At 37.1% G+C, this 18,201-nt stretch overlaps 1 protein-coding gene across 2 annotated transcripts in view; it reads right to left on the bottom strand.

Moving 5' to 3' along the window:
• Positions 1–16,646, bottom strand: part of TNFRSF11A (TNF receptor superfamily member 11a) — a 367,845-nt gene extending 351,199 nt beyond the window's left edge. For both annotated transcript variants that reach the window (XM_053714632.1, XM_053714633.1), the window contains exon 1: positions 16,026–16,646. In XM_053714632.1, coding sequence (XP_053570607.1) covers positions 16,026–16,097 — 72 coding nt within the window. In that variant the 5' untranslated portion in view covers positions 16,098–16,646. The remainder of the gene's footprint in view (positions 1–16,025) is intronic.
• Between the last annotated feature and the right edge of the window lie 1,555 nt (positions 16,647–18,201).

The following is an 18,201-nucleotide window of genomic DNA, read 5'->3' as shown; positions in this document are numbered from 1 at the left end:
CCAATAACTCTAAAATGGACTAAAATCCTCAATTAATAAAAAGATAATTAAAGGGGTTGTGTGAAATTCTAAGCTACACAGAGTTCACATAATAGCTCACTTATTGTCAATCAACCAGGATCATATGTTACAGGGGAGTAGCATTTAACCCCCCTAAACCTGCAGGCTGTTTTCACAGACATGATAAATATTTACAGGATATGCTGAGATGAGTTATCTTCAATACAGACAGACGCGTACATGTGGTATCGTAGTAGTATAGCACAAATTGAATAAATAAGCTTGCAGCAAAATCAGACAGGCATTGTTTTTTGTCGGATTCTGCGATAGTCATGTATGCGCTTAGGAATGCGGTGATGTCACGTGGTCGCACATTCCGACGGGTCACAGAATCTGACAAAACACCCCCTCAACCATGGGACCAATTATAAAAGTAAAAAAAAAAAAAATCCAAGCCAATGTGGCTAAATAAATATGTGTTAAGAGAAATTAGTAAAAAATGTAGGGCATATAAAATTATTCAAAGAAAACAGTACAGACTCAACATACCAAATATATAAGGAATGTAACAAAGCATGCAAAAAAGCAATCAAATTATCCAAAATTTTAAATGAAAGATTAATTGCAAATTATTCTAAAACCAGTTAAGATTGTTTAAGTATATAAATGGCAAAAAAATCTAAGAAGGACAATATAGGTACATTAAAATGTGTGAAGGGTAGGATGAGTAACACCGGGAGAAGGCTGAGGTACTAAACCAGTTCTTTTCTTCAGTATACACAAGAGAGGAATCAATGGAAGATACTTTGAAACAAACTAGAAAATACAAGCCCATACCATTAACTGGGTTATCTCTAGAGGATATCAGGAAAAACTGGATAATATTAAGGTAAATAGAACTCCAGGCCCAGATGGAATACATCCAAGGGTTTAATAGGAACATGTTATACTGTTATAGACAAACTGTTGTAGACAAACCTCTACTCTAGCAGGGCTGATCCAGGAAGCTATAGACCAGTTAGTCTGACATCTGGGAAGATACTTGAAGGGATTATATTGATGAGTATATTTGTGTGAAGTTTAAGAGAAAAGGGAAGGTGCAGAGGGCGTCTAGCCTCTTTTCTAGTAAGCTCCTCACTGGCTTAAAATACAGAACAAGAATAATGTAATTACAAGTGAAAAGGGCGCTTTGCAGAGGACACTGCAGATTTAAAGAGATATATCAGTAAATCACAATAATGCATATAATTTGCAAACTCTTAAAATATTTAATAAAAATGATTAATAAAAATGAATAGCAGCAACATATGACATATACTCAGAATTTATCAGGGACGTCTCCCTTAAAGTGACACTCAAGTCAAAATTAAACTTTCATTATTCAGATAGAGCATGCAATTTTAAACAACTTTCCAATTTACTTCCATTAAAAAAATGTGCGCAGTCTTTTTATATTTAAACTTTTTTTGAGTCACCAGCTCCTACTGAGCATGTGCAGAATATATGTGTATGAATTTGTGATTGGCTGATGGCTGTCACATGGTACGTGTATGCATTTGTAATTGGCTGATGGCTGTCACAGGGTACAGGGGGAGTGGAAATAAATATAACTTAAAATTGTCAGAAAAATGTTTTACTACTCATTTGAAGTTCAGACTAAGTGCTATCATTGTCTTGTTATCTTGCATTTGTTGATTATGCAAATCTACTGTGACTGGTCCTTTAAGTTTGATAGCTTAAAAGTTCCAAATGTAAAAAAGTTAAAAGCCACCTTATTCAGACAAGTCTTTATCAAAGATTTTGCAGACAATACAACTTAATTTGCCAAAAACTTTAAAAGATGCATCAGCGTAATTACACAGTTCCAGTGCATCACTGTCCCAATATTTTCCTTATCAGCGTTTCACTGGATTTTAGAAGCAGAGCCGCATCGGCTAAAACAGGGTAATGAAAACCGCTTTATTGTTACCTCACTGTTACCTCCACGGTATATGTCATACCACGCCAAGACTGCAATCCCTCCATGGAAGGTAAATATGAGCAGCTCCTCACAGCGTTGTACACTCTTTGAGTAGGGATCTCCTGCTGCTCCGTTAAAGTCACCTGCATATGTGATTGGTAATGCTGTTGACCATCTGACCTGTAGATGTCCTTTGATTGGTCCAAAGTCGCTCTTCCAGTTTAAGGCTCCTCTTTTAAAGTCGTATGTCACAGACTTGACAGATAATAGCTTGCAAATGTCACAGTGGCACCCCACAGTCCTCAACGCGTTTTGCACGTTTTGTAGCGCTTTACCAAGATATAGTACTGTGTATGGGGCCAGCCATTTATATTGTTGGGGTTCCTGTGATTGGTTGCCGGTTTAAAGTTGGATTAAGAAAATACATAGCTTACTGGTTTTAAGGTGGTATTGATTGATCACATCTCATGTTCTTATTTACTACACAACATTTAATCATCTATAGACATTTTCGCTCAAATGCTCCACAGAGGAGTCAAAAAAGGCATACCAAAAATATATACAAATCTTTATAAAATCCATGAATTTTCATATATACATTAAACTCATCTAATAAGGTTCATATTAAGCATTTCTTAAGTAAATAAATAGCTAGAGTGCATTTAGATGTTCATATCAGATTCAGTTATAATTAATGCTTTTATTATATTTTATTGACACAGATAAAGTGCAAGGAGATAAGATAAAGTGCAAGGCAATAAGATAAAGTGCAAAACTTTACTCAGATAAAAATGAATAAATTGAATCTCCTAAAAGCTCACTAATTATAAAAACTTATTTACATCTATCTCTGAATTCAGTCCTTTTGGTTATAACGTTTTCATCTTATATATTAGCTCCGCCTCCTTATATAATAATTTATCCTCAAGACCCTCTCCAATCTGGTCTTACTTTTTGAATTCCCCAGAATTTCAAGTGTTTGGGGTTATTATTATAGAATTCCCTAAAGTGTTTATAAATATAATTGTCTTTTTTCCCATTTTTAATATAACTCAAATGCTCCCTGATCCTCTCCCTTAGGGTACGTATCGTTTCCCCCAAATACTGCATATCGCAAGAACATTCAATAAGGTAAATTAATCTCTTGTCAGTACATCTAATTGTATCTTTTATTTCAAATTTTTCTCCTGTTTGAGTATATTCGTGTGAACAAGATTATGAGTCAAACTAATCTAATTAGATTCTACAAGGAAGTAAGTAAAAATATAGACAAAGGGGAATCAGTTGATGTGATATACTTGGATTTTACAAGGGCGTTTGATACAGTGCCACATGAGAAATTAATGTACAAAATGAATGCACTGGAAATAGCTGAAAATGTTAGCTCATGGATAAATAACTGGATAAAAAACAGGGAGCACTGAGTAGTAGCAAACGGATCATACTCAGATTGTACAATGGTAATCAGTGGAGTCCCCCAGGGATCAGTACTGCGTTCTGTTCTTTTTAATATTTTTATTAATGACTCGGAGCAAGTATTAATTAGCAACATCTCTATTTTTGCAGATGATACAAAGTTGTGTAAAGTCATTAGGTCAGGGCAGGATGAACTTGCTTTACAAGGGGATCTACAAAAAATAGAAGAATGGGCAGGTAAATGGAAAATGAGATTTAATACTGGAAAATGCAAGCTTCTACATTTTGGAAGTAAAAATAAGCAGGCAATCTATTATGTAAATGGTACTAGACTGAGCCAAAAAGAGGAGTAAAGGGATTTGGGAGTAGTAATAGCTAACAAGCTAAAGATAGGCGCACAATGCAGGGCAGCGGCTTCTAAGGCTAATAAGATATTAGCATGTATTAAAAGAGGCATTGATGCAAGGGAGGGAAGCATAATTCCCTGGTAAGACCTCACCTTGAGTATGGAGTGCAGTTCTGGAGACCAATCTCAAAAAAACACATTGCAGACTTAGAAAAGGTTCAGAGAAGAGCCACAAAGATAATAAGGGGAATGGAGAATGTAAGCTATGAGGGGAGGTTAGCCAAACAGTTTTCGCTAGAAAAAAGGTGCTTGAGAGGTGACATGTTTACATTATATAAATATATTCAAGGCCTATATACAGAGATGGCAGAAGCTCTGTTTATTTCAAGAAAATTGTTTGTGAAAAGAGGTCACAATTTAAGGCTGGAGGAAAGGTGATTTAATCTCCTGCATTTTTCACTGTAAGGGCAATAACGTTGTGGAACTCATTACCTGAGGCGGTAGTAAATGCCAATACCTTAGATACATTTAAAAATGGTTTAGATACATTTCTGACTAGAAACAGAATTCAGGGATGTGATTTCTTGTGTTAAATGGGTCCACTTTTTTAAATGGGATTAAATTAAGCTCAACTGGAGCTTTTTTTTGTAAGTATATTAACATTTGTATAGGTTGAACTTGATGAACTTCTGTCTTTTTTCAACCTCATCTACTATGTTACTATGTTACTTTAGTGACTGAGTCAGTCACTATCAGACCCAGACCATTCCTATCCTCTTTCTCCATGGGGAAGTCGCAGGCTCCCAGCAGCATAACTTCAGGCACAATTACACAGAACCTGTCAGGGGCGACAATCAAGGTGAGATAAGTGCATTTCTTCCCTAACTAACTTTCCATTTATTGAGCAGTTCTGCATAAGCATTGGTTGGATGCAGGCTGGCTTAGATCAGTGGGCAGGCTAGTAGGTTGATTTGCTATGTTACTACTGTAGGGTGTCATTGCATTCTCGGACCCAGGCAGCACAATATCTTGAGCCGACCCTGGTAGTTTGGATAAAGGGTTGTCTACCTGTACATAGATATATTATATATGTACAAGGGAACTTACTAGCTATGGCTCAGCCAATCAGGACAAGTAGAGCCAATGCTCTGATAATGCCAAGTCTATTGCCATCATGCAGTGAAATAGGCTGCTCTACAGACAGAGTGGTGGTGACAGTGAGTATGCACAGGATTTGTTATTTCACTGGGTCCCATTTAGAATGACATTGCAGGCATTGAGGGCAAAGCACAGTACCTCTTGTGACTAGTGCTGCAATTTTACTTCAATGTTCCTCTGACTCCAGCCACATGGCCTAGAAAGGGTCAAGATGCACTGGGCTACATTTTAGGGGCAGCAAGCAATGACTGGCGGGGTTAAGTGGAGGCAGCCATGGCTGTCGTAGAGCTCCAAATCAGGGCACCAGGGTCTAATTTTAAGTGCCATGGGTTTGTCAAGCCCAGTTTTAAGCCTACACAAAGTGATCAAATCACATTTAACTTAATCTGACAATATAAGAACAATTAAAGTAAATATTATTTATATATATTCATTTATTTATATATAGTCATAAGCATTCACTTTAGTTTCTTGTTTAATGTCAAAGAGCCACCATTTTTTAATATGATATACAGTTCTTCTGTACAACATTTTTTATGGAGCACTTTATTTTTTGCCCCGCCTACACACAATACTGGGAATGTCCATGCACATCATATATTTGCGGCATGTATTTATATCTTGTATCATAGGTAAATTCAAAAAGTCATACCTCCTTCTGGTCCTGTAATGACAATTAAAGCAAGATAGACAGGGTACTTTCCTGTAAGAGTGACAATAAAAATTGCACACTGTACACAAAACACATTTTATTACTGGTTTCCCCACATACAGTATATAATTTTAAGTTGATACCAACTTTGATGAAGCCAACTTTGTACAACATAAAAGATTAAAAATGCTACTTCTAAATGGGTGCTGGGAACTGCTCCTTAATTAATTACAGTAACCTCAAAGCAGGAAGTTGCCTTACATTTCTATAGTGATTTTAATTTATTTAAATTTTATACATGTTTAGTGCTCTTCACACAGCAAGCAGAGAGGTAAATAATAAAGGGGATTTAAAAAATAAAGGTAGGAAAAGTTTTCATAAGATATTCCTACAGTATACAACAGAAGTTGCAGCAGTTGCAGCAGTAATCAGGAGGTATAGATCGATACACAGTGCAAAAAATCAGAGCCGCAGTGGTTGTCCTCCTAAAATGACGCCACGGACAATGCGCTACTTGCACAACCTAGCTCTGAAAAACAGGCAACAGGCAAGTGCTCCAGAAGTTTGGCAGAGGACGAATATTCCAGCATGATAACGATCCATAGCACACTGCCAAAATCACAAAGGAGTTTCTAAAGGAGAAACAAGTGAAAACTATGACCTGGCCAAGTATGTCACCTGACTTGAATCCAGTAGAACATCTTTGGGGTATTTTTAAGAGAATGGTAGAGCAACACAACCCCTCCAGCAAAGAGCAGCTGAAAAAAAATATATCTGAAGAAGGGCAGAACATCTCTCCAGGAATTTGTACGACACTGGTTTTCTCCTTTCCAAGGAGGATTGAGTCTGTCATGAAAAATAAAGGTGGACATGCAAAGTATTGAAAAAAATAAAATATTTGAATGTCAGTAATGAAAGGTGCACTGACTTTTTTTGCATTGATTTCCTGCATTGGGGTCAGTATTTTTAATATAGTAAATCTAAACTGTTAGTTTTTAATTTTACATAAGAGAAAATACCCTACTGTAAAACTTAGACGTAATGCAGTTACTGTTATACAATTTTAAATCAGTTGACATTTAAGTGATATTGCACTGGGGTGTACTCACTTCTGTTGTATACTGTATTTTATATTAAAGGGATATATTTTTCTTTCATGATTCAGATAGGGCATGTGGTTTTAAACAGCTTTATAATTTACTTCTATGGTCAGTTTTTCTTCTTTCTCTTGGTATCTTTTGTTGAAAAGCAGGGACTTAAAATTGCAGAATTATGTTAATTTGAAGAAATATCAAACACAAACACACACACACACAGACCAACACACAAAACAAACACACAAACAAGCACAAGAACACACACACAAGCACGCACGCACAAAAAAATAATTTTAACATTAATTTTAATTACTAGTAAAGCATACAGCAAAAACAAAAGAAGAGAGAGCGCAGCCACGACTCACGGTAAAAGTTTTAATAATTCCACCTTGCGCATTCATACATATTGCACTTACAAAAGTTAAAATAAAAACAGACGCCTCTTAAATAGCACACAGTCCCGGGTTCTTGATTTTGCAGCGGTTGTTTCCAGCTCCTTGCTGTTATCCTTCTCAGGCGTGCGAGCTCCGTTACCGATCGTCTGAAAGGAGCTTGCACGCCTGAGAAGGATAACAGCAAGGAGCTGGAAACAACCGCTGCAAAATCAAGAACCCGGGACTGTGTGCAATTTAAGAGGTGCCTGTTTTTATTTTAACTTTTGTAAGTGCAATATGTATGAATGCGCAAGGTGGAATTATTAAAACTTTTACCGTGAGTCGTGGCTGCGCTCTCTCTTCTTTTGTTTTTGCAGTAACCCCGTAGTCTGATACACTCCTTAGTGTTCAGTGAACTGAGCAGCAGCGCCACACTCGCAAGGGTACGGAGGAGATTTGAACGGGCAGGAACGAAAGATTTCCGAGATCATTTACTTCCTACCATACTCCTTGAGACATTAAGGTAAGAAAGGATCAGTATATTCACATCCATGAATAGTATCTATAAGTGGAAGTAATTTACATTAATGGTGTGATCTCTCAAAGTAACAGATTGCTAAATACGTAATAAAAGCTATTTATCGGGTGTAATAAGTGATTCTGTAAAACGAAAAAATTTGTGTGTAATAGGATATTATATGGTGAATAGTACGAGTCACATTAATTGTGAAAGAAATACACAGACAAGAGCCCTAATATTTGTAACCATATTTGAAGTATAGGCTTATTATAGAGGTTACGGTTAGCGCTGATCTTTCTTTTTAGAAGTAAGTACTAGTAAAGCATGGCTATGCATGTACAGAGGGTGTTTAAAGGTTTCATTTTTACATTTCTATCCCTTTAAGCAGCATGAATATTATGCTTTGCTGGCAGCTGCCCTCATTGCCGTTCACACTCACCAAGGCCTTGAAGATAATGGTCACTAATTTTTTTGTTTACAAGAGTTAATATTTCAGTTATCTAGTTGCCATATATAAGGGGTATATATTGAAAGTTTGCGTGCTGGGTCCCTGACACTATAACAGTGATAGTCACCCAGTATTATTCACAGAGCTGCACTAACAACCCAGAGGGTCCGAAAGTTATACCTGTAGCTGTGCTAGAGTGGCCGGGGCAGATCAGCACTGTTATGTGTGGCACAAACAGGAATTACTAATCCTCCGGCCACTCTGTGATAGCCCAGCTGCAAGTTTATCTTTTTGCTGGAAGGATGTCCTTTCTTCACATGCAGCAATGCACAGTCCTCCCGTCTGGCCATTTGTACTTACGGCCACAAAGAAATGTTATGCGCATTAAAATAACAACACTTCGGCTCCTGTTCCAGCGCCTCCCCTTAAGAGCTTTGGTGACCCTCTGGGGAGGCGCATCCCACAGTTTGGGAACCGCAGCAATAAGGTAATATTTAGAACATGCACAAGTTTAACATGCTTCCTTTTCCTATGTATTTATACTCTTCTATATAACTACAAAACCAATTATTTAGACCATAGAATGCTGAATCCTTGTCTAGCTCAAACATACCCCCTGCCTAGCATAAATAATTATAGAGCATAAATTTGTGTAAATAATTATAGAGCATAAATTTGCATAAATTATTACAGAGCATAAATTAGCTACTAAAGCTATGACTGAATAGGACTGATTTAAATAATCATTAGTTTATGGTTTACAGGTAGAAGTTTTACCATGATATCATCTCTATTTCTATATTTAAAGAGACACTAAAGATAAAAATAACATTAACCCTTTCCAATATACTTCCATTATCAAAACTTGCTTTTTTATAATTACACTTTCTGTGGCTCCAGCTCCCACTGAGCATGTGCAAAAATACTCAGTGTATACATTTTGTGATTGGCCGATCACATAATACAGGGGGAGGGAAAATTGGATTGAATTTTTAATTTGCCAGAAAATATACCACTGTTCATTTTAAATTCAAGGTAAGTGCTACTACACTGTCTTTTTTATTGTGTATGTATCAATGATTCAATTCTACCGTATTTAGTGGTCCTTTACCCCCTTATCGACCAGGAACGTACCCTGTACATCGCTAGTTTTTCAATGGGGATTGCTTTTTTGATAGTGCGGTCTCGCCACTATTCCAGGATGGCTGCAGGAGGGAGGGCGGTCAAAATATTGCAGTCCTGCTGCTCACGGCAAGACCACCCGCTATTATGGCCTGAAAAACTCTTAACAACCAGTGACGTACAGGGTACATCATGGTCATTAAGGGGTTAATCTTTTTTTTTAACTTGAATCTTAAAAATACCTGCCATGTCGGTAAAATACCAGCTGGATGGCAACCCTAATCCTGCCTAACCTCACAGTTATATGCCAAATAAAAAATAAATATCTGATGCTCCCAAATGCTGAATGCCAGAACCACACCTTTCCCAATAAGTACACCCAGATCAATATCTTACAGACACAAATAAACCTGGGTACTGTATGCCCTTTAATTCATTCCCAACCTGTTTTAAGCTAATTCACGCAATTCATGGCAAGTCTACGGGGAAATGACTGATAAATAGGCAGTTGTGCTTATAAAACAATAATTTATGCAAACTGTGCTTTTGTTCTGTCTTTCATCTTGTTAATGCAGCTTTTATTACCTGCATAATAAACTGTTTGAAGTCAGCGGCAATGCGAATAAAGTCTGATGAAAATGCAAAGCTAGAGATAGAAAATGATTGCAGAGATATATAATAGAAATAAGTGAAAATGATTGCAGAGAATGATTGTTAGTTGATGTTATATGTTATAGTACTGTACAAAAAAATGGATTTCACTGATACTATTTAAGGGATAATAACCTACAAAATGATCATCTATATGAATAGAACAGCAAATGTTTATTGTTTTAAAATTGTTAAAGGGACTTGAAGCCAACATTGACTTGTAAAATTCAGATACAGGGGCCTATTTATCATGATGCGGGCGGACATGATCCGATATTGCGGATCATATCTGCTGCACATCGATAAATGCTGCCAGCATACGCCGTCGGCATTTATAATTGCGCCAGCAGTTCTGGTGAACTGCTGGTGCAATATCGCCCCCTGCAGATTCGCCGCTAGCAGGGGGTGTCAATCAACTCGATCGTATTGGATCAGGTTGATTTTCGGTGATGTCTGTCTGCCGCCTCAGATCAGACGGACAGGTTATGGAGCAGCGGTCAGAAACACGGGGCATCAAGCGATGTCTGTCCACTGCCGCAGAGCAGACGGACAGGTTATGGAGCAGCCGCCAGAAACACGGGGCATCAAGCTCCATACGGAGCTTGATAAATAGGCCCCACAGAGTACAATTAAAAATAAATTTCAATGTACCACAGTTATCAAATGTCCCTATTTCTTTATATCCTTTGTCAAAACTCATTTCCAGGAGAGCAGACTCAGGTATCCTCAGGAGTGTGCAAGTGACTTGAGCACTATGGGGGCTCATTTATCAAGCTCCGAACGGCCCATGTTTCTGGCGAGTCATCAGACTCGCCCTAAAAACCAGTTATGAAGCAGCTCCATAACTCTGTCCGCCTGCTCTGATGAGGCGGACAGTACGATCGGGTTGATTGACACCTCCCTGCTGGTGGCCGATTGGCCGCGAGTCAGCAGGGGGCGGCGTTGCACCAGCAGCTCTTGTGAGCTGCTGGTGCAATGTTAAATGCGGAGAGCGTATTGCTCGCCGCATTTAGCGAGTTCTTGCGGACCTGATCCGCACTGTCGGATCAGGTCCGCAAGACCTTTGATAAATACGCCCCATGGTGTTCAAGGCATGTGCACCCTCCTAAGACTAGGACTGCCAAGAAAATTTTATGGGATTTTTTTTAAATGATACTCGCCATCTGAATCATGAAAGTTTCATTTCATGTCCCTTTAAACTAAAGCTATTTTAACAGATTTGAAATTAAAAAGACATACGTTTGTTTAGTAACTCATAACCAGATAGACATTGCTTCCTCCCCCCTCCGCTGCTGGGCTGCACACCCACCTCCCGCCCTCACCTCCCGCCAGCATCAGCAACAATGATAATGATCACCCTCACCATCTGTAATGATTAGGCATCTGCCCTCATATGAAACCTGAGTACTGATCGTGTTCCGTTACATATGCGGGCAGATGACTAGCGCTCAGGAACTCAGACGTATATATACGCCTTGCGTTATGATGAACAAAGTGCCTCACAGCATATAAATATATATATGTGTGTCTTTTTGGGTGAAGGAGCTAAAGGGACTTTCAATTTAAGATTGAGCTCTCCATAATGTTTAATTAAATTTAAAAAAAAAGGAAAAATATTTAGCTTGTCCATGTTTCCTGTGATCAGGAGCAGCAATATACTATTGGAAGCTAGCTGCTGAGGTACATATGTGTGTAATTTGCTCACCAGATGTGTTCAGATAAGTCCAAGTGCTCTTTTGCTCTGGAGATATCTTTAACTATTAACTTTGCAGGAGTTAAACAAATGGTTATATGAAAGGAATAGTGCAATAAGAAAATTCTTTACACATAAAAGCAGTTTTATGTCCCTTTTAGTTTGTAAACTGTGTTTGTTTCCACAGTCGCCAAAGTACTAAAGACAGCAAAGAAGACTTTTCAAGGGACGTTCCTATACTCTAAAACAATGTTAAAATATTTATTTTGTATACAGATGTTAAGCTGGAGAATATTTTTGATATTTGCTTGTATATGAAAAGGCAAACAAATCCCAAAGAATATATTGTAAAACTACAAAAGAAAAGTCCCTTCCCTACTCTAATACCAGCAAGCATCCAAAACAAAAAAGCCCTCTGATAGTGATTTATAGATTTATTTATTATTTATTTATTTATAAAATATATTACCAGGAAGGATACATTGAGATTTCTCTTGTTTTCTAGTATGTCCTGGGTCCACAAAACATTGCATTGATACAATAGGGTACAATAATACAAAAACAATAATAATAAAAAATATATGCAAAATTTAACATAGAACAGGTAGGAAATATATAATCAACCATGACAGGTGCATTCTGTTTTGAGATATGTAGAGAGGGATCTCTTAAACGATTTTAGGCTTGGGGAAGGTTTGAAAGTGTGTGGGAGGTCGTTCCATAACTGTGGCGCTCTGTAGGAAAAGGAGGATCGAGCTGCTTTCTTTTTGTATTGAGGCAAGCTAAATAATGTGCTGGTACTGGATCGGAGGTTATAGGAGGTGGGAACAGCCGGGGAGAGCATTCTGCTCAGGTAGGGTGGGAGCTTCCCAGAAAGGCTCTTAAACACAAGGCAGGAAAGATGGAGGGTGCGTCTGGATTCCAGCGACAGCCAGTTTAGTTCTTTTAGCATGTCACAATGGTGGGTCCTGTAATTATATTGTAGCACAAAGCGGCAGAACGAGTTATACAATGTATTAAGTTTATTAAGGTGAGTTTGCGGTGCAGGTGCATATACTGCATCCCCATAATCAATGATTGGCATCAGCATTTGCTGTACAATCTTTTCCTTTACTGTAGGATTGAGGCAGGATATGTTTCTGTACAGGGCACCTAGTTTTGGATAAAGTGGAGGCCAAAAGATAGATTGGGGTCTAACAACATACCCAAGTATTTGAAAGAGTGGACTGCGGTCAGTGTGCAATTTAATTTTGTTTTGATGCATAGATGGGAATTTTGTAGTTCGTGTAATTTAGGTCCCATTCCAAAGATCATTGTGACCGTTTTGTCAGTGTTTAGGAAGAGTTTGTTTTTTGAGATCCACTTTTGTACCTCTGTGAACTGGTCTTGGAGCACTGCCTCAAGCTGCGGCAGATCAGATTTGTTTGCATAAATTACTGTGTCGTCTGCGTACATGTGTACAGTTGAGGATTTGCAGACATTAGGCAGATCATTTATAAATAATGTGAATAGTAGGGGGCCGAGAATGGGACCTTGGGGAACACCACACGGAGAGGGAGGGAGTCGCAGTCAGAAATGGAGACATACTGTGATCGATCTGATACATATGATCGAAACCAGGTTAGCGGACAATCACCAATACCTGAGTTTTTTAGTTTGAGCAGTAGAATGTTGTGGTCTACTGTGTCAAAGGCCTTTGTAAAATCAAGGAAAATAGATCCCGTTAGGTCTCCTTGTTCCATGCCAGTTTGGATGTCGTTGCAAACTTTTAGGAGGGCAGTTGTAATGGAGTGAAAACCTGATTGATCAGGGGTCAGATAGATTGTTGGTAATACTCACATAATTGCGTATGGACACATTTTTACTCTGGTAACTCTGGTAACGTATAATGTTAAGTTTGACATTGTTCTTTGAGCCATACGGAGGATTCATCTTTGACCCATTGCTACCTGCATCCTTTTACCTGAGCTCCCCCTTTGCTTCACACTACAGTGAACTATCAAGTGACTCTTTCGGGGGTTTTTACTGGGATTTTACTTTTTTTAAACCGATATTGTTTGTTTGATTATATGTCCCTGCTTGTGTCTTAATACTGATACCACCGGTGGTTATATTTCAGAAGTATTTTTACATTTATTAAATATATATGCATTTTGAGATATTGTATTGGATTTCATATAAATTTTGGATTTTAATATATTTTAGATACCTTGCTTTTAGCGCGGCATCTTTGCTTTACACAAAAAATATATTGTACTGTATTAAAGGGGTCTTAAAGTCAATTTTTCTATATCTAAATATGTATCATATATATAGTTGCAAATTATATGCATGTAAAATATGTTTTTAAAACATTAAAATAAAGAATGTATTTAGCAAATTGACAGGGTTTTGCACACAGAGAACAGTCCAGGGATACACCCCTTAAAATTCCCTTGTGTTTGTTTACATGATTGCATTTGCTTTAGCCAGCCATAGGTCAGATGTGAATAACCTTGTATATTGAACTAAGTAATTAATGTGATGTATGTTGCTGATTCAGACACACTGTAACCTCCTCTTTGGAGAAAAATGTAAAATGCACAATATATAGGGGTACATTACAGGACAATCAAATAAATATTGAATGTTTTTTTTACTATGGTGCAATGGATTTCCAATCTCCCACCCTTTTTTTTGTAGGGACAAGAGATAAAGTGACATAAAAAACTTAATTTGACTTCAATTTTTATTGAATAACAAATACAGAATCTTAAAATTCGGTCTTTTGGGAAGGTGAACTAATGTGAACCAGATGTGAAACTTTAGTATTATTTTATTTTGAAAATTATTATTTTGGAAATAATAAATTCTGTGCTTTTGTTTACCATGAACACCATAAAAAATTACACACATTTTTTATATTTCATTTTTTTTTGCATTTCATATGGTTGTGTTTTCTTATATCTGGGCACTTTTACAGACTAAATTTATTATCCAGAATTGCTTGGTCTGCTGAAAAAAAAATGTGAAATTGCTTAGCAACTAAATGGAAGTAAATAAAGATTTTAAAATATATTAATTTTGAGTTTAATGTCCCATTGGTAAAATTGTAAAAATAAAATAAAAATAATCTGGAAATGTCTCTATTTTGAGAACTATTGACTCACTGATTATTGCTCACCTCTTATTTTAATTTCAGTTTGCAGAAGTGTAACTCATTTTGTTGCATATAGGTTAATGCTTGTTACCATTGTGCCAATTACCAATTTATCTCAATAACATAGATCTTACTTCATTGAGTTGAGACCTCAGATAAAACTCTACTGACATACTGTTTCAGTTCTCCGAATGCAGAAATCTAGATGACAACTCACTGGTATTCAGGTAATAGTTTAGTACAGTGACATTTCATAGCTCACAGGCTACACATATCACACACAATTTTCTTTAACCAGAAAGAAACTACAATGATAGGATGTAGGGAGTTTCCATGACTTTGGCTTTCCTGTAAAGTATGTTGTCTGATACAAATGAACAAGTTCTAAAGGAAAGGGGATTCTTACTTTTACTTTCCCTTTAATTTATTACATTTATAAACATGTTACAAATAGCATGCATGGCTCACTTTTATGATTTATTAGCAATATGCCAGAGCATATAGAAAAGCGCAGGAGGAACTGTGCTAGCCAACCAAGTGTACACAACCCAAAATGTAAGCCTACAATGTAGATAGATAGATGACCACTTGACCAGTCACGAACATGCCCCAATGAGAGAGGATTCCCATCACTGAGATGATTGGTAGAGAGAAAATAGATGTATAGATAGATTGATAGTTATTATATAGACAGGTAGATATGAAGGATGTATAAGATAGATAGATAAATAAATATATTTATAGTGAGACGACAGAGCAGACAGATAGATTATATAGACAGATAGATAGATAGATAGATAGATAGATAGATAGTAGATAGATAATAGATAATATAGACAGGTAGATATGAAGGATGTATAAGATAGATAGATATATTTATAGTGAGACGACAGAGCAGACAGATAGATTATATAGACAGATAGATAGATAGATAGATAGATAGATAGATAGATAGATAGATAGATAGATAGATAGATAGATAGATAGATAGATAGATAGATAGACAGACAGAGTATATAGACAGGAAGATAGATAGATTTAGAGTCAGGCGACAGAGAGGCAGACATATACATGATAGATAGATAGATAGATAGATAGATAGATAGATAGATAGATAGATAGATGATTAATAGATAGATAGACAGATTTGATAGATAGATAGATAGATAGATAGATAGATAGATAGATAGATAGATAGATAGATAGATAGATAGATAGATAGATAGATAGATAGATAGATGATAGATAGATAGATAGATAGATAGATAGATAGATAGATAGATAGATAGATAAATGCATGTCAAAGAGGAAACACTTCACTTTCATCACTTATATATTCATTCATGTCAAAACTTAAAAATGCTTAGAAATTAAATGAAATAATAACCAGTTTTCATAGTTGTGCTAAAAAGTATAATGAAACATTTAAGGAAGTCCAGCAGCACTTACCGTATCTGTGAGAACATAGTGAGCAGAAACCAGAATAATCCACAAACACAGAAGCAGGGTCCAGCTACTCATCCTTGACCAGCTGTTCTCGTGCACAACCCAACAGAAAACAATCTCCTGTTTTTATTGCGCTGCTGGCTCAAAGGTCCCGCAAACAGAACCTCTATTTGTAACTTTTCTGCTAATCTTGCTCAGTCCCTCTGTATCTCTTGCTCACTTTAATTCCCCTCATTGAATATGCGTAAGAAATACCTGCACTGTGCACGCTGTATCAGCCGCTGTACGCTTCTTATTGAGCCATTTAATTGCCACCCCCTGCTTTAGTCTGTCAGTCACTCATGAACTCTACTCTTTTGTTATATGTTCTAGAAATGTATACTTTTTGAATGCATTGCATATTCCAGCCCTTCTCTTTCTGCAGTTACTCTCTATCTATACTTGTACATTCCCCTCTGTGTAATCTTCTTGCTTCTGTCGGTGCCAATGCAAATCCTTCAGTTATGCCAAATGCCCCTTGCGTGCCACATGTAACAACCACACCGTCTCTCTCAATGTTTACAGCACAAGAGTAATATTGTTCTCTGTAAGTAAAATCTTACTACTGCCATCTACAGCCAAGCTCCCCTCCTTGGTGCCTCCTATGTCAACTGTCTCGCCCACATATATTTCTCTCCGCCTCCTGAGTGTACTTCCAAAATCTACAGTTTTCGACAAGGAAGTTGGTTTCTTATTCAAGCTGTTTCTTATTCGTGATTTTCTTTTTCTTATTTATTGAAGTTGGTTTCTTATTCAATTTTTTTGTCAGACTGCTTTAAATTGACTTTAAAATAAAAATATAGGTTTTATTTAAAATAAACAATATGATTCATATAATGTTGTTACACAGAGGCAAAATCTCTTTATACAACAATGGTATATACAAAGTGGGTGGGAAAAGGGCATATGTTGGCACACCAATAATAATATTACAATTTTGAATAAGTAACTGATATTTTCACATGGTTAATGACCATTGGGCCACTGATTTTACTGTTAATATATGTAGAGTAGACCCCCCTCCATGACATGCAATTGTTTTTAGCTTGGCCCAATGGTGTTTTGGGCACAGAAATTGATGCCAACACTGGTATAGGTGCAGTAATTACCATTGTTGAATAAGTGATATTTTTAAAGGGTTAATGACCATTGGGCCACTGATTTTACTGTTAGTATATGTAGGGTAGATCCCCCTCACTGACATGCAGTTGTTTTTAGCCTGTCCCAATGGTGTTTTGAGCACAGAAATTGATCCCAACCCTGGCAAAGGTGTTGTAATTCCCATTTTTGAATAAGTAACTGGTATTTTCAAAGGGTTAATAACCATTGGGCCACTCATTTTACTGTTAATATATGTAGGGTAGATCCCCGTCCATGACATGCAGTTGTTTTTAACCGGTTCCAATGGTGTTTTGGGCACAGAAATTGATGCCAACAGTGGCATAGGTGCTGCAATTCCCATTGTTGAATAAGTAACTTATATTTTCAAAGGGTTAATGACCATTGGGCTATTGATTTTACTGTTAATATATGTAGGGTAGATCCTCCTCCTTAACATTGTTTTTAGCCTGGCCCAATGGTGTTTTCGGCACATAAATTGATGCCAACCCTGGACGAGGTGCTGTAATTTTCATAGTTGAATAATTAACTGATATTTGCAAAGGGTTACTGACCATTGGGCCACTGATTTACTGTTAATATATGTAGAGTAGTTCCCCATCCATAACATGCTGTTGTTATTAGCCTGGCCCAATGGTGTTTTGGGCACAGAAATTGATGCCAACAATGGCATAGGTGCTGTAATTCCCATTGTTGAATAAGTAACTGATATTTTCAAAGGGTTAATAACCATTGGGCCACTGATTTCACTATGAATATGCACACAGTAGACCCCCCTCCAGGAGAAGAAATTGTTTTTAGCCTGGCCCAATTGAGTTTTGGGAACAGAAATTGATATCAACACTCAACACTGGCATAGGTGCTGTAGTTACCATTGTTGAATAAGTAACTGATATTCTCAAAACGTTAATGACCATTGGGCCACTGATTTTAATGTTAATAAATGTAGGGTAGATCCCCCTCCATGACATGCAATTGTTTTGAGTCTGGCCCAATGGTGTTTTAGGCACATACATTGATG

The sequence above is a fragment of the Bombina bombina genome, chromosome 5 (assembly GCF_027579735.1).
Source record: "Bombina bombina isolate aBomBom1 chromosome 5, aBomBom1.pri, whole genome shotgun sequence".
NCBI classification, from domain to species: domain Eukaryota; kingdom Metazoa; phylum Chordata; class Amphibia; order Anura; family Bombinatoridae; genus Bombina; species Bombina bombina.
The sequence above is the reverse complement of the archived record's forward strand: the minus strand, read 5'-3'. Positions and strand labels throughout refer to the sequence as shown.